The 20,438-nt window shown below is 50.3% G+C and overlaps 1 protein-coding gene across 1 annotated transcript; it reads left to right on the plus strand.

The window, feature by feature from the left end:
* The first annotated feature begins 4,554 nt into the window (after window positions 1-4,554).
* On the plus strand, window positions 4,555-7,660 carry LOC144129485 (uncharacterized). The gene has a single exon (XM_077663653.1). It carries the CDS (start codon window positions 5,513-5,515, stop codon window positions 7,658-7,660), a length of 2,148 nt encoding a protein of 715 aa, XP_077519779.1. The 5' UTR covers window positions 4,555-5,512.
* Window positions 7,661-20,438: the final 12,778 nt, after the last annotated feature.

Consider the following 20,438-nt stretch of genomic DNA (forward strand, 5'->3'; position numbering starts at 1 on the left):
ACTGCTTTCGTGCAAAGCGGCCTTTCTACTGCCGTCAGCACATTCCCGTGGCACCGGAGATTACCCACCAGCCAATTTAATAGCACAACTTTGAACGCTTTTCGTTTCGCTTAATATTTTCGAACTTTAAACACAATGTTTTGACAAAATAAAATATTAGCTATTTTAATCGTTGCTTATTTCTTTCTACAAAAACATTTACCAGACGGCCCCTCGAATGCTCTCGGGGTGCCGCCCTGCTGTAATTGGCTGATTCCTCATTGCGTCACGTGGTGACGTCTCATCGTTTCGTCATTTTAACGTCACTGTCAATAACTATTGACAGAATTTGTCACAGTTGCGTAATCTGGCCCCAGTTGCAATGGCTGGAGCGTTGCAAGAACACGCATAAGTAGCAACGAGGTTTCTCTGCTGATCGAAACGGGAGCGCGAATGGCACACGCACACTGCACGCACAAGACACGAAACGTTCGCACAATACGCCGACGACCGCTCTGTAGCACACGCCGTTTCGAATCACTGGTGAACGAACAGCTCGAATGCCCCTCAGTGGGCAGCGGCGGTCTCCCGACGGCTCCGAGCAGTGTCGCAGCAGACGAAAAGCCCGTGCTATCATTGTCGCCGATAGCGTTCAAATCCGGGCAGGCAACATGAATTTTGCACTGAATTTCATCTTGAGATAAGAGTGAACGCAGTCAATGTCAGCCTGTGAGCACGACCAAAAATAAACTCGAGCAGTAAGGAAAGTACGCCTACGCCGCACCTGAAATGGCACGCCGCGGTCCGCTGCTCCGCGCTGTTTGCAAACAGCAACTACGACGCCGTTGCTAAGCTGCCCGGACAAGATGGCCTCCCGATCGAGAAAAACCACGTGACGTCCTCCACCCTTTTCTCTATGGGAAGGGCCTCTCCTGAGTTTTACTTCCTACAAGGTTTGGCCCATTTCTTGCTTCTTAGTTACAGCTTCAGCAACGCTTTCATTGAGCTCTCGTTCCTTCTTTTCTGGTTCCTTTTGGTAGCCGTTTGCGCTCTTAGGTGGGCTTCTAATGAACCTCGGTTCCTTCTCAGAACACTGTCTCCCACGTTGGCTTCGTATGATCTGTCGACAACTCTTTTTCCAACAGTTCCTTTCGTCCATGCTCCGCTTCTGATGGGGCGGACAGTTACCTCTTTTCCTTCTTGCAATGCTGATAAGTCCTTCGCATGGCTGTCTTGATAAAAGATTGTTCTTTGCCTTCGTTCACGTTTCTTGTCTGTCACATTTAGTGTTTTTGGTTGCAGCCATCCTTGGCCAGAAAACACACTCGCGGGCGCGGCGCAGACAGCTCTCTGATCCCATGTGTGCTGAGTGAAGCTTCTCTTTGATTTCCGGACGTAGAGATATTGGGACGAGCAGTCGTGATCCCTAGTAGATGAGGTCATCTTCAACTGTGAGTTCATCTCGGAATAAGTAGTAGACCGGCATGTCTCGCGGCGCTTGGTGCTTTTCTTGTGGTCATTCTGACAAGATGATTGGTTTTAGATTTTGCAGGCAGTCATGTCTCTTCGTAGCATCGCGAATTTTCTCCAAAGTTTCCTTGCGCACTGGCTGGCACTGCTGGACTCCCTCGAGCAACGTGTACAGCCAGCTGCTGCGCTGTCAGCACGCCAGCCGCGAACTCCCACCCGGTCTCCTGGCCCCGACATATACGCCGATTTCAAGAAGGGCTTGACGGCGTATTTTGGCCTGGAGGTACCGCCGCCTCTCTGCTCTCCTGTTCCCGACTCAGAAGCTGCGGCGCCACTCGACCCACCACCCCTGGCTGCATTCCCTACCCGAGCTGTTTCGGCTTTCCCTCTGCCCGCCCCTTCGTCGGCGCCCCTCCCCACACCGGTCTCTCCACTATCGCCGCCACCGTATGCGCCCCCACTCACGGTTCGGCAAGTGCAACGTGAGCACGCGTCGGTCTCTTGCCCACCTTCACGCCCAGCTGCCTCGTACTCCACCCCGGTCTCTCCCAAGTTTGCTGCAACGGCCCCTACGGACGGCCATCCACCTGCGAGCTCCCGTCCCTGGGCGCCTCCTGCCCAGCCCTGCTTCCCAGCTGTGGCGCTTGCTCTTGGGCCATCACCGGCAGCACCCTCTCTCGACCCGGGCCCGGACTCGCTTCTAGTCCTAAGTTCGCCTGCTACCTCAAGGCCAACCACAGTGAGCCCAACTGTCCTTCCTGTCGCGAGGCACGCATGCAAGCCACACCAGAGCGTTGTCGCGCAAAACGCGCCACCCGAACCGCCTGTCACAGCTCCTTGCCCACCTGGCGCCTTCCCACGTGACTGTGCCTCTGCGACAGACGAGACGGCCACCGAAAGTGGTGGAATGCTTACGACGCATTACGGCGGGCTCCATCCACCACCTCCTATGGGCTCGGCACTACCGCATCCTTCCAATTCCGACAACTAGGCCCCGGGCTTGCGTCCTAGCTGTGCCCCAAACCACCTGTCCCAATGCCACAGTGAGTTCGTGTTTGCAGACAGCCGGTGCACCCCGTCGACCATTTCGACCACTTCCCTTCACGGCAGCCCAGGCCCCACGAAGCAGATCTCCAGCCCAGTGTCGTGCGCCGTCGTTTTACCGTCGCCAGCGTGCGAGACACCCCCTTCTCTTCTATGGCGGCGGTTTCCGCACGCCATACGTTCGTCTGCACTCACGGAGCGAGCGCACATCACATACCGCCCGTAAATCCCGACGCGGGTGCATCCTCGGCACTGGCATTTCCTGGCCAGCTTCAACTCCACTGCCGGCACCACAGTTCACCTTACGACTGCAGCACGCCCAGCTCGCAGCCAATTCGCGGATGACTATTCTCGCCAGTTCATTTTGTCATCATTGTCATCATTTGGCTCCCGTCGTCCTTTACGAAGCAGCCATGCTCGACTGCCTGAGTTTGCTTCACCCGCCCGGTGGCCTTCACGAACCTAGCTGTGTCCTGAACTTGACCGACCTGCAGAAACTTGAACATACCGTTTTTTTATCGCGCATCGCGCTAGAGGGGGAGCATCTGTAGTGGCGCTGATGGAGATGAAGCTGGGAACGCGACCTCCATGGCACGCGCAACACAGAACGCTTTCGGCAGCCGGTCTGGCCAGCAACTTCAACAGCCCGCTCCGCCGGCTCACCAGCCGCGGCTACCGGGACTCCAATAAATGTGGATCATCTTCCACAACTGCGAGCTATCTCACTGGTCCCAGCACTCATGAGATTCTTGGCAGGAATCTGGAGAGGTAGTTAATCATTCCGCAAAATTACTGCACGCCTTGCACATGAGTAGGTTGAGTAGTTTCTTGAACTGCCTTTGTCTTATCAGGATCCACTTTCAGTCCCTCTTTGGTCAGTACATGTCCCAGGAAAACGGTTGTGGTTGTGCGTAGTCGTGTATTCTCCCTGTTGAGACGTATTCCTGTCTGTCGGCATCGCTGAACAATGTTTTCGAGCGTTCGGTCGTGATTTTCACGCGCATCCTTTTCAATTTCACCTACTCCGTAAACAAGGATGTCGTCTGCTATGCATAGAATTCTATTGAGACCTTCAAGTGCCATTTGCAGTCTGGAGAATTTCGCTTCTTCCCGCTGGTCCAAACGGTAGACGGAACCATTTGTATCGACCATTGGCCGTTTAAAACGTGGTCTTGAGGCTGAATTCTTCTTCAAGGCAGCAATGCCAGTATCCCTCTCGAAGGTCTAATTTTGAAAAAATCTTTGCTTTTCAAGGCTCTGGTAGGACATCGTCGAGAGTGGGCAGCGTGTGGCGCTCTCGTTCCAGTGCTTCGTTTAGCGCTTGTGGGTCGATGCAGACTCTCATGTCGCCATTTTTCTCTTTTGCCACGACCATTCGGTTTACCCATTGCGTTGGCTCGGTGACGTTTTTTACGATACTTCTTTCCATCCTCGCCAGAGTTTTTTCAAATTGTGTTTCTATGCTGACAGGCACTCAGCAGCTTGTTATGGCTTTCGGCATTGCTTCTTGTTTAGTTACAAGGTGTACCTGTCCCGGTAACGTCCCTAATGCTTCTCTAAAGATGTCTGGGTATTTTTCCACTAAGCGCCTTCTGAGGCCTTCTGGGGCGTCAACTGTAGGTACTTTAAGTTGTAGTCAATTGTTATGAGACCCATTTTTTCTGCTGTCCTTCTGATTAGAGGTGCGAGCTCATCTCCAACAATTACGAATTCCAGGGCATGCTTCTTTCCATTTGCGGCTTTTACTTCAAGTGGGACATGGAATGGAAGAAACTTTGCTTGCATTCCATGACCGCAGTGTCGTTGAGCTCGCTCTCAGCTGCTGTGGACGGACGTGTTTGGCTGTTATCACATGAACTGCCGCTCCATTGTGCACTTGAAATTTCACTTCGTGTAGACTGAGCTGGGCTTTTCATTGTGGAGTGCCAATATGTCCTCTTCGTCACTATCAACCTCTAGACGAGCCACTACCCGGCTGCTTTGGCATACTGATGCGAAGTGGTCCTTTTTGCACTTCATGCACACTTGCTTCTAACCTGGGCAGTGTTACGTTTCGAAATATCCCGAGCCTCGGGACAGTGGGTTTCGGACGGACATCCGCTGGTCTGGCCAAACTGCTCCAAGCTGCTTCCTCGGGTTCCCGGCGCGCGTATGTTTTCGATTGTGTGCATCGGGAGAGCGGCGCCGAGAGGGTCGTGCGCTAAGTGGCAAAGCCCATTACAACCAGTTGCCGGAGGCGGCGAGAGTGTGTCTGGGTGTCCTGTTGGGTGGCCCGTGCCCGGCGGCGGACGCGGCTGCTGTTGTCTACAGCGAGCCCCACCACCTGTGTACCAGCCGTTCTGAAGACGCCTCCTCTTCCATAGTGCGGAACTCTGTTCGCAAGTGCTGCTTCGACTTGTGCCTTGTTTTCGCTCCTTCCACCTGGGTCGCCTTTCGTGTTTGTCATCGCTGCTGCAGGAACGGCCAGGCGCCGGAAGTGGCGAGGGTGTGTCGGGGACGTCTCGGTGGGTGGTTCCCGAGGAAAGTGCACGTGACCCAAAAGGGTAGTGATTGGACGCTTTTCATTAAACAAAGTTCCCCAACTAGGGGCCTGGGGACACGGGACCCCTTAAAACGAGCCGCAGTGCCCATTGTGGGACCGAAAATCGCTTCGATCACCATGTAAATAAATCTCTGTTAGTTTTCTCTATTGCTCGACTCGTCTCTGCATCGTCGTCAAACGCGATGCCCGAGTGCCTGCTGCCCGACTTCTGACGATCGGCTCTTCGCTACCCGTTGGGTCCGCTAACGGAGCAGACACAACGCAACAACTGGTTGGCAGCGTCGGGATCGACTCCGCTGGGATCATGGTTGCACAGTTCGGTGAGTGCTGGGATTTTCTTCACTGAGGTTTCACCAGGCTTTGTACTTAGTTAGCTTACAAAGGGTTTGTATATTGTGGCTATCTTTGACATGTTGTTTCAAAGTAAGTTGAAATATTTCCTGGTAAAGTGAAAATCTTGCAGCTCTAGAGGCAGCCATGGATCTGAAAGCATTAAAAAAGCCGCTTTTGCTGGAGTTGGCCAAAAATTTGGGTTTGGATGTCCTGGACCAAACAAGAAAGCCAGCCATCATCGCGGCTATCGAGGCACTTCAGGCAGACGACGATGAGCTCTCAGAATGTCTGGAGCTAATTGCGGAAAGAGAGAAATCAGAGCGGGAAGCAGAACAGAGAAATGATAAACGCTTAGAGAAAACGCTTGAGCTTAAGCGTCTTGAACTGGAGATGCTAAAGGCTCGAAACGAAAGCGGTGAGAGCATAGCACCTAGCGTAGGAGAGCCCAAGTCGGTCAGAATGAAAGACCTTATGCAACCTTATAGGAAAGGAGAGGACATAGGTCTGTTTTTTGTAAACTTCGAGCGCACGCGCGAGAAGGCAGGGTTTATCAGGGCAACGTGGCCACAGTGCTTGCTGACTCTATTGTCAGGTGAGGCTGCCAATGTGATTGCCCGCTTGTGTAAGGAAGATTCAGACAACTACGACAAAGTGAAGTCTAGTCTGCTGAAAAAGTACAGAATGTCAGCTGAGGCATTCCGTCAAAAATTTCGCAACGCCGAGAAGCAGAGGGATGAGTCATACCCAGACTTCGCGTACAAGCTGATGGCTAACCTGGGAGAATGGCTAAAAGAAGCTAAGGCGTATGACGGAAGCGAGAAAATGATGCAATGCTTCGGCCTCGAGCAGTTCTACCGTCGGTTGCCTGAAGACATAAGGCACTGGGTGCAAGACAGGCAAGACGTTACGACTGTCTCGAAGGCAGCTGACCTGGCAGAAGAGTTCGTCTCACGCCGTGCACTCGACAGAAAGGAAAGCCCCAAGAAAGAATACCAGAACAGGAAAGCATCTGGAGAGAGGGGGCAACTTTTCAAAGTGAAGGAGCAGGCACGGAGTGTAGAATCTTCAGAAAGGGGCGCGGGGATAAAAGAGAAAGCACCTGAAGCAGAAGAGCGCCAAAAGAAAGCATTTGAAAAGAGACGGGCGCCGGTGTGCTATAACTGCCAAAAGCCGGGACATATAGCGGCGGTGTGCAAAAACCCAAAAGTTGTTTGCTTGTCAGTGGACAGCAACGAGGAAAATTTGAAGCTTCTAGAGCCCTACATCCGAGATCTTGTAGTGAATGGAAAGCCGTGTCGCGTGCTGCGAGATTCGGCAGCTACAATGGACGTAGTCCACCCATCGTATGTAGAGCCAGGGCAATTCACCGGGGAGTGTGCCTGGATTAAACAGGCGGTGGAAGCCAATAGCGTGTGCCTTCCTATTGCTAACATAAGCATTGAAGGCCCCTTTGGAGTACTTCACACGGAGGCTGCCGTGTCAGCCAGCCTGCCGATGCAGTACCCCTATCTGTTTTCAAACAGATCAGATCAACTGCTGCGGCAGAAGGACCTCGTGTTCGGGGAGGGGACTGTCTACGCGCTAACTCGCTCGAAAGCACGAAAAATTGCCGCTAAGGCCATGCCGCTGGAAGCGTCAAGTAGCATTGGTACGGTGGAAATTGAGCCTCCTGACGCGTCAGGAGAGGTCCTCGCAACGGCGACTGAAGAAGTAAACATTCTGGGCAGGCCTGAAAGTAGCAAAAATTGTATGGAGCTTAAAGAGGCCTATGGTGAGCTTCTGATAACACCGGCATCTGATAGCCTGCAAAGATTGCTAGGGGTTGACCGATCGTCCTTGATAGCTGAACAAAGGGCAGACTCCACACTGCAGAATCTTAGGTGCCGGGAGGAAGAAGGTGTTGCAAAGAAAAATGTGCTATTTCAAGAAAGGTCCGGGGTACTCTATCGTAGGTATCATGATCGCAGAGGGGTACAGTTCGACCAGTTAGTCGTGCCTAAACGCTACCGTCGTGATCTTTTGCACTTGGTTCATGGTAGTTCGTGGTCGGGTCATTTAGGGCTCAGGAAAACGAAGGACCGCTTGCTGCAGGAGTTCTACTGGCCGGGATGCTTTCGGGAGGTAGAGAATTTTGTAAAGACCTGCGACACATGTCAACGGGTGGGCAAGCCAGGGGATAAGGTGAAAGCCCCAATGAAGCTCGTTCCGGTGATCACAGAGCCATTTCGACGGCTCGTGATTGACACGGTCGGCCCCCTTCCCAAACAGGGTCTGGTTACTGTCACATATTGACTGTAGTCTGTCCCGCTACTAAGTTTCCTGAGGCAGTGCCGCTGAAAGAATTAAGCTTAATAGAGATCGTAAACGCACTCCTGTCCATTTTCGCGCGGGTCGGGTTTCCCGCGGAAATACAGTCGGATCAGGGGACCGTTTTTACCAGCGCGCTAACTACAACCTTCCTGGAGAGATGCGGGATTAAACTAATAAATAGTTCAGTGTACCACCACCCGCAGTCCAATCCAGTGGAAAAGATGCATTCGGTTATGAAACGCGTGCTGAGGGCACTGTGCTTCGAACGCAAAGTCGACTGGGATGCCTGCTCACCGGCCACAATGTTTGCCCTCAGAACCGCTTCTCATGAGGCCACTGGATTTACACCAGCGGAACTGGTCTACGGCCGTTCCCTGCGATCTCCACTCCGCATCCTTCGGGAATCGTGGGAATGCCGAGGAGATGACCCCACGGTGGTTGAATATGTGCTCGCGCTGCTTGAAAGACTGCACAAAGCGCAGGAGCAGGTGGGACGCGAGATGAGTAAAGCGCAAGTAAAGGCGAAGCACTATTATGACCGGACGGCCAGATCACGCTGTTTTGAAGCCGGAGACGAGGTAATGCTACTGAGGCCTTCGAAGAAAAACAAACTAGAAGTTCAATGGGAAGGCCCAGCGAAAGTCATTCAGAGACTGTCGGACACGAACTATATAATAAACATGCCTGGAAAGCGAAAGGTACAGCAGATATACCACACCAACCTGCTCAAACCGTACCGAGAAAGAGAAAATATAGTAAACATGTCGCTGAATGTTCCTGAAGAAACGCCGTTAGATTTCCCGGAACTAGGCGCACCGAAAAACGAAGGCAGCACTGACCTAGCGATCAAGGCCATGGTAGAGGCTACTGAGCTCAGTGTTGATCAAAATAGAGATTTAACAGAACTCGTGCGCGAATTCAAAGACATGTTCTCGGACAAGCCAGGCAGAACTACGATGATAGTTCACGACATCGAGCTTACTTCCTCTCAGCCCGTACGTTCGAAAGCTTACCAGGTATCGCCGCGGCAAAGGGAGATTATGGAGGCTGAAATTAAAAGGATGCTTGACCTCGACATCATTGAGGCTTGCGAGAGTGACTACACCTCGCCGCTCATTTTGGTGGAAGTCCCTGGCAAGGAACCACGTCCTTGTATTGATTATAGGAGGCTAAACCTCATAACCAAGGATCAGACCTACCCCATACCCAATATCGAGGAGAGAATTGAGAAAGTTAGCAGCGCTCAGTATATCTCTACGTTCGATCTCGTTCGGGGCTATTGGCAGGTGCCACTTACCGAACAGGCGAGCAGATATGCGGCATTTATCTCGCCCGTAGGGACATTCCGTCCTAAAGTATTAAGCTTCGGCTTAAAGAACGCTCCCTACTGCTTCTCGTCCCTGATGGATAAGGTTTTGAGGGGATTGCACGATTTTGCCCTGCCCTATTTAGATGACGTGGCGGTGTTTTCGGGATCGTGGTCCGAGCATATCACGCACCTGCGAACGGTTCTTGAACGTTTTCGCGACGCGGGTCTGACAGTGAAAGCTCAGAAATGCCAGCTTGGACGTGCAGAGGTGACCTACTTGAGTCACATAGTGGGGCGAGGCCACTGCCGACCATCTGAGGTGAAGGTGACAGCTATCAGTAATTTCCCGCAGCCGCGTACTAAAACGGATGTGCGGTCATTTTTGGGAGTAGCCGGATACTACCAGCGCTATATCCCACGTTATTCAGAGCTTGCCAGTCCTTTCACTGATGCTCTCAGGAAAACCGAGCCGAAGATCCTCCGCTGGGACGAAAAAAAGGAAAAGGCTTTCTTAGCCTTGAAAAGGGCGCTAATGGGCCAACCTGTGCTGCAGGCACCCGACTATTCAAGGCCATTTGTGGTACAGTGCGATGCCAGTGACCGCGGCATGGGCGTGGTATTGTGCAAAAGAGCCGAGGAGGAGGAAGAGCATCCGGTGCTCTACGCTAGCCGTAAGCTTACGTTACGAGAAGAAGCGTATAGCGCCTCGGAGAAGGAATGCGCCTGTCTTGTGTGGGCTGTGCAGAAACTTGCATGCTACCTCGCCGGTTCCAGGTTCATCATTGAAACGGATCATTGTCCTCTCACGTGGTTGCAAAGTATGTCCCCTAAAAACGGCCGACTGCTCCGCTGGAGCCTCGCACTGCAGCAATACTCTTTTGACGTTCGGTACAAAAGAGGTAAATTGAACGGCAATGCCGATGGCTTAAGTCGCTGCTTTTAGTGTAACTGATAGCCTCGGAGATTCTGGCTTGTGTGCATTTTTTTTCCTGACTTATGCGTACTATCACTTTTTTATCGGCCATCTTGAACTCTTGTTTGTATGTTTGAAGAATGCTCGGGTTGCTTCAATTGCTGCCGTAATTGTGGAAGGATTAAAGCCGTTTTGGTTGAAAAGAAGCCTGGTAAATTTTAGGGAGAGAGTCATGGCACTTGCTTGCTTTGCAGTTGTGGTTTCTGTGTTGTTCAACTGATGCTGCCTTCCTAGGAAGTAAACTGGCCTGCAGAGAACAAGAAGCCGTCATTTTGAGAGAAAAAAAAGGGGGAGCTGCAGAGACTTCCTGAAGAAACAGAGTACCAGCATCAGTGAAGCACATGGTGAACACCATCCGCCCCAGTTATCCCTCTGAACAATGATTGTTGACCTTTGTCCATCGGGATCTCGGACGCCGCCGGAGAAGCTGTTGCGTTTCAAAATATCCCGAGCCTCGGGACAGTGGGTTTCGGACGGACATCCGCTGGTCTGGCCAAACTGCTCCAAGCTGCTTCCTCGGGTTCTCGGCGCGCGTATGTTTTCAATTGTGTGCATCAGGAGAGCGGCGCCGAGAGGGTCGTGCGCTAAGTGGCAAAGCCCATTACAACCAGTTGCCGGAGGCGGCGAGAGTGTGTCTGGGTGTTCTGTTGGGTGGCCCGTGCCCGGCGGCGGACGCGGCTGTTGTTTACAGCGAGCCCCACCACCTGTGCACCAGCCGTTCTGAAGACGCCTCCTCTTCCATTGTGCGGAACTCTGTTCGCAAGTGCTGCTTCGACTTGTGCCTTGTTTTCGCTCCTTCCGCCTGGTTCGCCTTTCGTGTTTGTCATCGCTGCTGCAGGAACGGCCAGGCGTCGGAAGTGGCGAGGGTGTGTCGGGGACGTCTCGGTGGGTGGTTCCCGAAGAAAGTGCACGTGACCCAAAAGGGTAGTGATTGGACGCTTTTCATTAAACCAAGTTCCCCAACTAGGTACCTGGGGACACGGGACCTTTTAAAACGAGCCGCAGTGCTCATTGTGGGACAGAAAATCGCTTCGATCACCATGTAAATAAATCTCTGTTAGTTTTCTCTATTGCTCGACTCGTCTCTGCATCGTCGTCAAACGCGATGCCCGAGTGCCTGCTGCCCGACTTCTGACGATCGGCTCTTCGCTACCCGTTGGGCCCAATAACGGAGCAGACGCAACGCAACAGCAGGCTGTCCTTTTGCGTTCGTGGGTTCCTCAGCAGTACTTGCATTTTTTCTGCAATTGCCATTGAAGGAAGTTTTCCCTTTTCTTTCGGGCTTTTATTGTTGAAGGTGCGACGATTATGCTTCCTTACAGCGTCGACTTCGCTTTCGCTTGCAGCTAATCACTCTTTAAACACTTTCATCTGACTTTTGCAGCCTTATGAGCAAGACACACTTTGACGGCTGTCTCTAGGGTTGGATCATCGAGCTTTAGGATGTCCGCTCGCGCTCTCTCGTCCTGAATTCCACAGACGTTCTCGTCGCGGACCACTTTATCTCGTTCGTTTCCGAACCCGCAGTCGCGCGCTTTCAATTTCAAGTCCGTGAGAAATTTATCGAACTGCTCTTCCAGATGGTGCATTCTCGATCAGAAGACATCGCGAGTACAGTTCGTTGTGCTTCGGTAGGAAGAGCGCGTCGAGAAGGCTGATTACATGAGTGTAGTACTCAAATTCTGGGTGTGGTCTTGCTTCGGTCGTCTCCCCGAAGCCCAAAGTGTTGTAAATGTCGAGAAGTGTGGAGCTTCCGACGGTCAAAAGAAGTTCTACTTGCCGATCGGGAGCTGCTCTCGTTGTGTTAGTTTCTTTGTGGTACAGCGTGAAGCTCTGCTTAAAGGCCAGTGGAGTCTAATTTCGCAGGCGGTGGCATGTTCTCCGTGGTTGATGCGCTGACGGTACTGTTACACTTCTGACACCATGTTTCATTCTGTTTACTGCAGGATGGCCTAATAAACTGATGACTTCTCTGTGCTGGGGGATGACAGATTTTATTTCTGCCTCTGCTACATAGGTGTGGTTACAATGAATACAGATATGGGTCTGCTGCGTAGCAGCACGAGAGGCGACGCTTGTAACGTGAGCCGTCCTCTGCTCGGTGTTTACATGAGGGTGAGGAGAAAGGCGACGGCCGAAGGCCCATGCGTCTGACATGCTTCTGGCGCATTGCTCGCGGCTCCTTTGATCGCCGAAGACCCGACTCGGCGCTGGCGTGGCTGGCGCCATCTATGGGAGCCTCTTGTTACAGCACCTGTTTCCACGCTGACCCGCAATGCGGTCCTTAAGGGTAACAGAGTGGATTTCAAGAGAAGGCAAGGGTAGCAGGGGGCGGCAGAAAGTTAGGTGGGCGGATGAGATTAAGAAGTTTGCGGGGACAGGGTGGCCGCAGCTGGCATAGGACAGGGTTAAGCCTTTGGCTTGCAGTGGGTGTAGTCAGGCTGATGATTACATTTGCATCCGTCTCCGGTACTACTGGCGCGGCATGCACAACTTCATCCTCAAGTATGTCCGCTCGATCCTGGCCTGCCAACGCCGTAAGCAGCATCCTCATCGCGCCGCTGACGAATTGCAGGCACTACCATATCTGCCTCGCCCCTTCGACCGCATTGGAATCGATTTCTACTGCCCTCTGCCGTACACCGCTTTGCTGGAAACCGCTGGGCCATTGTTGACATTGATCACTTTACCAGGTACGTTGAGACCGCGGCGCTCCTGGCTGCTAGCGCTCGTGATGTGGCATCGTTCATTCTGCAGCGTCCTCAGTGATAGAGGACGCGTCTTTTTGTCTGACGTCGCTGAAGCTTTGCTCGCCGCCATTCATCCACCATCCAGCCACAAGCAAATGGCCTAACCGTGATATAATGACCACATATATCGCTGTAATCCACAAGAACTGGGACCTCCTCCTTCCCTGTATAATGTGCGCCTACAACACTGCTACAGAATCCACCACAGGCTTCTCTCCACGCTCCCACCGAGGCAACGCAAAGACGTCCTGAGTATGACCTCAGGATGTCCGCATCGGGATATTCAGATGTCCTCATGTTATCTCTAACTAGTCTTCAAGCAGTCCAACGGGGATCCATTTGTCCATCCGTTGCGCGTTCTCTAGATGTCTTCTGGACCATATTTGGGGATATTTTCAATATTGCGTGAGGATTTGTTTCAAAAGCTTTTTCCATTTTTTTAAGCCAGTGCTGTATTCAAAGCTAATGTAAGCGAAGGTAACCAGAATAACTAAAAAGAGGCACAGCACGGGATTACCATAGACCGCAGAGAGCTCTGTGCGGCCCATGGTAAAACTCTGGCGTTGAATTGTGTTTACTGAACGGAAAAGATGAGTGGCCCAAAAATCTAAATAGACCAACCCCATAAGAAGGATGCGATACATAAGAGCAGGTGTAAAAGCAACGATATCTTAAGATATCCCCTCAGGGCATATAATTTTTGGAGTCACGAGGGTTTACTTTATTAGATCACTATTGAGAACACATATCGTTTAATAAACCTGCAGTTTTACTGAGAGCCGAGTGCGAGAGATAAACAGCTTTGATCTCAGTGTAATTCCAGGATATTACCCTACGATAGGACGATCGTAGGAGAATTGAGAAATTCTCATCCTCGAGCCGTCCAGCATAGTACAAGCTCGGGAAGTCCTCATAAGGACATTTAGCCATCGATGCACTGAAAAGGTACTCAGAATTTCTTGTTCGGGATAACGACGCTCTGATCACTTGAGGACGTCCACTCTACGTTTGGTGTTGCCTGGGCATTGACGCAGTTCTTCCCTACCGCCCTGCCGCGTCTGATTGTGCAACTGTCTCTGAAGCTGCCCAGCACGCCGAAGATTGCCGCAGATCGCAAGGTCACCCATGACAGACACTCAAGGGGCGCCACAAACACCACCATGACGAAGATCAGCTTGCACCGGCCTTCCCACCCGGCTCACTCGCGTGGCTGTGGGTACCCTCCAGTACTCCCGGCCTCTCTAATCAAGATGAACCGATACCAACATGCCCAACTTCTCGCTCTGCCTATCCAGGAAACTTATTCCGAAATATCATGGTCCCTGCGTGTCCTGGAGCGCACATCCCCACATCATTGAGCCACTCACGCCGTCTGCCGATCGCCGCCGCCGTGGCCGCGAGACTGTACATGTTCAACGCCTCAAGCCGTGCTGCGACCCGGTTGTATTGTAGGCACCATGAGTCGCCAGGATGGCTCCTTTTCTCCCCGGGGCCATTGTGAAGCCACAATGCGGTCGCTCCGAGCGAGACCGGGCTAAGCCTGACCGACGGCGGTCCACCACTGCTTCACCGCTGCTCCTGTCGTCCTCGGTGTCACAAATGGCGAATTCCACTGGTGGATCCGAAGCGAGCCGCTAGAACCGCAAAAGAGCGCCCCAAATCGCCTCGGAGCACAGCGACCGTTGTCGACCAGCGCAGCGGAAGTCATGGTTCCGGAAGTGAACGTCTGGCGATTCTGGCGCGAAAATACGCGTAAGCACACGACGAGATTTGGCGAGTATAGCGGTGAGCAGCCACTTCTTTCGCGGTGGAACCTACCAGTCGCTTTGTTCATGTTACGCCTGAGGTGCACCGCATTTTGGTGAACCTCGTAGGCACGAGGAGCACAGTTATGCTCTAGGGAAGTTCATAAAAGAATATATACCGCATGTCTGTAGAGTGCTTACGGTACGGTATTGTTTACGGTGCGACGGTTTAGCAACTCGCCCAGCTAGATTTTTTACTCAGTCATATGTTGTCAGCCGTCATGAAGTGTGCACCGACTGCTATCCTCGCGCAACGATTGCAAACAGACCCTGCATGTCAGCTTCTTTTTGGGGCAACGGTCGGAGCAGGGTAGCTGCTGCGGCTCTATCCTTTGGTTTGCTTACGTCTTTGTGGTACTGACAGATGCAGCCCCTTATCTGCGGCGCTGCTTATGCCGTGTGCGACGCTAAAGTTATCAGCGGTCACAATCGAAATACTTTCCGTAAAGCATCTTCATATTATTACAGACACCCCTTCATATTGCATCGTAGAGTTATATATTTGGAGCATCCAGAATACCCTCTCAACCTTTTTGTGTGAATACTGTTGCAGAAGCAGGAGCAGAGCGTGTGTAATGCGTAGGTCTCACCAGAAGTTAGTAAGTGTGCTCTAACCTGCTTTGTTTGAAAGGTGCGAACTGATTCTCTCACTGCTTAACGTGATAGGTTTTATGGGCTAGTGCTTTGTACCAGATTCCACTCTTTATTAGTTTACAGTTGGTGAGATAATTGATGTAACTTTAAATACAAACATAGAACTGTTTTTTTTCACACTGTTTGTGTCCTTCAATCTTCTAGCAATCTACTATGTTTGGCCGTCATAGACTGGCTCAGATATCTTGAAGCATCCAACCTCTTGCTAGTTCATTTAAGATTTGCACTGTAATCAACAGCGAAGAAAACTTTTTGCACCACTGCAGTTTCTGGTGTGGAAGGACGGCCTGCCCCCTCGCATGGCCACACTCAGTGGGCACAACCAAGTGGCATTCAAGGGACACGTGGTATGTGGACAATGTATTTCCTTCCATTAATAATAATAAAAATACTAGTTTATTTCCAGGCAATTGTACATGAAAGTAACCAGCCTGCTTAAGCATTGATGCTTGTGAGCGTGGCTGGGCATTAATTAGTGCCTCATTTTCCAGCTCATACCTGCTAATGGACAGGAGGAGGAACTAAATTATTTCTTGATTTATATGCCACATACATAGGACAAGTTGGGCCTCTGAAGAAATTCTGGAACAAAAAAATCAGTGTCCGAAAAAATTGCTATGGAGCTGAAAAAAACTCTAAGAGTAGTAAGAACAGGAGAGCAGTGCTGCACCAGGTACAAGACCGTCTGTAAAAGAAAAAGAACTGCCGTAGCCAGCAACAGCAAGTCGGGCAATTCACCGCAAGGTGCCCTTTGACGATGAACTAGAAAAAATTAAGTACCTTGACGACAGCCTTGAGCCCGAAATTGTCAGAGATGCCCAAGGCATTGTTTCACAGAAATTGCCCCCTGAGCCCTCAAAACCGACCTATGTGGACACTAATCAACAAGAAGCCACACAAGAAGATGAGGTTTCTGAGAAAAGACGACACAGACCGAGCACACCTGGAATGAGGGAAACGGAATTATTTTTTCAAAAAATTCAAGAACTAGAGGAGCAGAAGGCCAAAAAAAGAGCAGAGAGGGAAGCAACAAGAGAAACAGAGAAAAAAAAAAGAAAAGTAAGGAAGAAAAAGGGAAGAAATGCACAGAGAAAAAATGCAATTACTCCGCAAAGCGTTCGGTCTAGATTGAGAGTGTATTTGCAAAAGCTTTGTCAGAAAATATGGGAAAAGGGTTGTTTTTTTCTTGTTCACAGGTTCATGGCTCGCATTACTTCCTCTTGCTTCAATTGTCCTTGACGGCGGAGCGCAGCTTCTGTGGCTGTAAATGGACTGCAGCTTTCACTTTCATCAGGAGGCATACTCTTACACTCTGCATTCGATGACCCATCATCCGTAATCGGTGGCACAGTATTGTCTCCTGAGTCGATGCAGAAATTGTGCAAAACACAGCATGCCAGTATGAACTTGTTCCTTTTGTCTACAACAAAAAAGTCAACATGCAGCTACTGGCGGAACCCACCCTTCAAATCAGCAAAAGCATTCTCTATACGAATCCGCGTACCAGACAACTTCATGTTAAATGTGTTTTCTCTCAGTCAGAATTCCATAATTTTTTAAAGGAGTCAATAGAAACTCTGAGCGGGTAGGCATCATCACCGAGAACATGAAATCATCCATGCGCACAGACCTGTGCAAGCTTTTTTGAGAATCTTGATTTCTCAAATATTCGGGCATCATGGATCTTGCTGGGGTTTCCTACGGTAACCTCCACAAATTTCTTGTGCTTGTCACCGCATGCCTATTCCCTCAGTGAGATGCTCGTGCGTCTGTTGATATATGTTGACCGAATCTTGTTCGCCGGGCAGCGAATGCTAATATAGGAGCCGTCGACGCAGCCAATGGTACAAGGCACGCCAGACACCTGCATTAAAAAACAAAAATTTCAGGTCAAGCTTAGTTTACCTCTTTAACCATCCATAGGCGTATTTCTCGTGTAAGGCTCTCCTTACGAAAAATGTAATAACAAGGAGACGCAACTCTGAAAGGTTCATATGTTACACTACTTAGTGAATTGTTCGATATGAGGCCATATTCTAAGCCTGGATTGCACAACCAACTGGCTGAAAATATGTTTTGACAATGATATAAATTCAATATACATGCCCTAACAGATTTTCTTCCCCCGGGCTTTCCACATTAAATTGTTATTACAATGTGGCCACCAACCTGGCACTCCGAAAGCTAGTCTCCATTTTCATCAACTTTCCGAAGTGCTAATTTGTGATTTATTATGTTTTTGCACTCAGTGGTATTTTGTTTACCTTTGCAATATTTTTTTTATTTTCTCACTAGTGGCATGTATATTTAATGTTCTTTTAACAAATAATACGCAAGCTGCGTATTATTCACAGCATTTTCAAGCTAGGTGAACAACTGCAGATCAGGGTACGTTACCTGCCTGCTAATTTCATCTGCTTGATCATGTTTCTGCTCAAGTACAACTTCATAGTGCTATTGAGTGCTTATATATCTCGCATTCTTTTTTTGTTTTATGCTCAGTCATTGTTTACATACTTCTTTCTTGTCGCTTCATTTTGATACTCGTATCTGAATAGTCAAGAGAATCTCAGATGCATTTGTTATTGAGCAATGCATTTACCTGACTGCTAACTGCACTGTGATAGCTGCAAATGAGCAGTAGGTGGTGATCAGTATTTTAAGCATATGCCATTCTGTTGTACATGCATTAACCTATAGAATTCTGTCTGCAGTTGATTACAGTTAGCAGAGGTGGAACTTGTTTTGGTGCTACTGTTGAGTATTTTTATTTTCTTGGTGTGGAGTTACTGGGGCGGTTGTGCAAAGAAGCTGTACTGTACACGTTGTACTTGCAATAAAACATTCTAAAAGACGTTCTGAGTAGTAGTCTTACTTGCTCGAAGTTTTTCACCAGCTGTTCCAAGTCGGCTGGAAATGAATTAACTGCTTTGGCCACTTCCAGCAGGTACTCCATCATGCGCTCAATAATCTGGAACGCGGTCGTCTCGCCAAGCCCAAAACGCCCAGCAACGTCCCTTAAGCAGGTCTTATTTTCCGCATAGCTGAAAACCAGGGAAAAAAAATTGAGTTGATATGAATGCTAAATGTCCAAATTTGAGTCAATTGCCGGAACTTCAAAAATCGGCTTTATATCTGTGAAGTTGACGATCTTTATTATGCATGCATGTGCAGTTAATTTCAGATATAACTATGGTTGAGAACACAAACGCATGGGTGAATGAAATAGTCACTGGTGCAATATCGTACTTAAAACACTGCCGCGCTTTGTTCACTTCGGACACTGAGGCTGCGGGCACAGAAGCTTTCTGTACTGTTATTTGACACATAGTTTATATTGCGAATGAACATGGTCCACACTGCATTTGCTAAAGCTGGGTACAGTTAACTGAACTGAAGGGCGCGCTGGTTCACGACCAGTGCATCTGAATTATCAAGTTCGTCGCGCACTTACCAAAGGAAAGTCAGGACGTGTTCCTCGGCTGTTTTGTCCGGCAAAGCACCGTTGTTGGAAGGAGGGTTCACGGGGGACGCCTCAAAACCTTCGGTGATTAACATCGCCACTGTCCTGGACACACGAAAGTTCCTGCGGAACTGTACAAAAACATATATATGAACTGCTGTACAAAGCCTGAATTCATATTCGCCGCATATTTTTAATTTCATGCAGGGAATAGCGTACGTACTTACCTCTTCGTCAGAGTACAGGTGCACCACATTGGTGATGTATAGTCCATCAATTTAGGGCGCTTCGCTGGGACTTCTGCGAAATGTTTCTCGAAAAATGTTTCAAAGAGGTACTTTTCGTTGTCGCTGCTGCTGGCTGAGTGCGCGGACTCAGATTCCGACGAGCTCTGATCAGACAACTCGAGGACTATTGCCATTCCATACGATGTCATAATTTAGAGTTGTAACCTCTATGATGCAGATGACGCAGACGACATACGGGCGCGAAACAGCGCTCAGTGTTTCCCGCCGACATTCCTGCACGCGCTAAAAATAACCACAAATCACGTGTGTTTCGGAATTGACGACATTGCAGACTACAAATTCCGGTGAGATCCGCCACTGGTCGGCGAATCAACCTAGTGCGCTCCGAATGGAACGGAATTGCTCCAAACGACCAGCGGAATTAGCGCGGTCGGTCTAGGTCGACCAGTGGAACTCGAATTCGTTGTCGCGGAGCAAGAAAAGCTGCTCCAGCACGACCAGTGGAAATCGCCATAAATAAACCACTGTTACAATATATTGTCGCGGAGCCAAGGACTGAGACACCACTCGCCAGCAACGTTCCTCAGGGCGCGCGTGCAAACCTTCTTGTCTTTTTTGTGCTACCTGGGGTCACCTGGTGGCATTATTCCCCCCTCTAGAAAACAAACTGAAAACCATTAGAGCACTACGAGAAAACTGGAGGGGCTAACGAGGAAACCACAAACGAAGGGGCAAAATCGCAGGAAGCAAACAGGCTTCGTGCGACAAAAAACGACAAACTGCGGAAGTGCTGTCAGTTAGTGCGTGAAACACGGCTTCATACGGAGTATGTACGTGTACTGCTTCAGGCTGGGGTCGACGGCGCGTGCTCTACACAGAACCGTCGAGCAGAACTTCATAAGTCACATCCGTGATGCGACACAAAACTCTGTAGGAGCCAAAGTAGCGGCATAGGAGTTTCTCCGACAAGGCTGGGCATCCGACTGGGGTCCACACCCACACTTGGTCGTCGGGTTGGTACTCGACGTGTCGGTGTCGCTGGTTATAGCAGCGTGTATCTGTCCCCTTTTGCAGCCTGATGTGCATGCGGGCGAGTTGGCGGGCTTCCTACGCGTGTAGGACAAATTTTTCGGCGTGTGACGTGAGCGCTCGTTCGTCGGTAGTACACGGAAGCATGGCATCCAGCATTGTGTACACATCACGCTCATAAATGAAGCGAAATTGTGTAAATTACGTTTTCTTCTACAGCCGTTTTGTACGTTGATGTCACGTACGGCAGGATCTCGCATATAGTCTTATGCTGGACGTCTACGTCCCCCACGAGCATATCCCCTATGGTTTTGTTGCGTCGCTCGGTGAGCCCATTTGACTGCGGATGGTAGGCAGTAGTCTTGCGATGGCTCGTGTGACTCAACTTGAATACCTCGTGCATAGCTGCGCTGTGACAGCCGTTCCTCGATCGGTGATTACATAGGACGATGCGCCGTGCCGTAAAACAATGCGGCCGGTGCATGAAGAACTGCGTGGTTTCAGACGATGTGCCACGCGGCACCGCCTT

The sequence above is a fragment of the Amblyomma americanum genome, chromosome 4 (assembly GCF_052857255.1).
Source record: "Amblyomma americanum isolate KBUSLIRL-KWMA chromosome 4, ASM5285725v1, whole genome shotgun sequence".
Lineage (NCBI taxonomy): Eukaryota > Metazoa > Arthropoda > Arachnida > Ixodida > Ixodidae > Amblyomma > Amblyomma americanum.

Bases quoted from the DNA above. Each gene is read 5' to 3' on its own strand.
- LOC144129485 (XM_077663653.1), top strand. From the start codon at position 5,513: ATGGATCTGAAAGCATTAAAAAAGCCGCTTTTGCTGGAGTTGGCCAAA.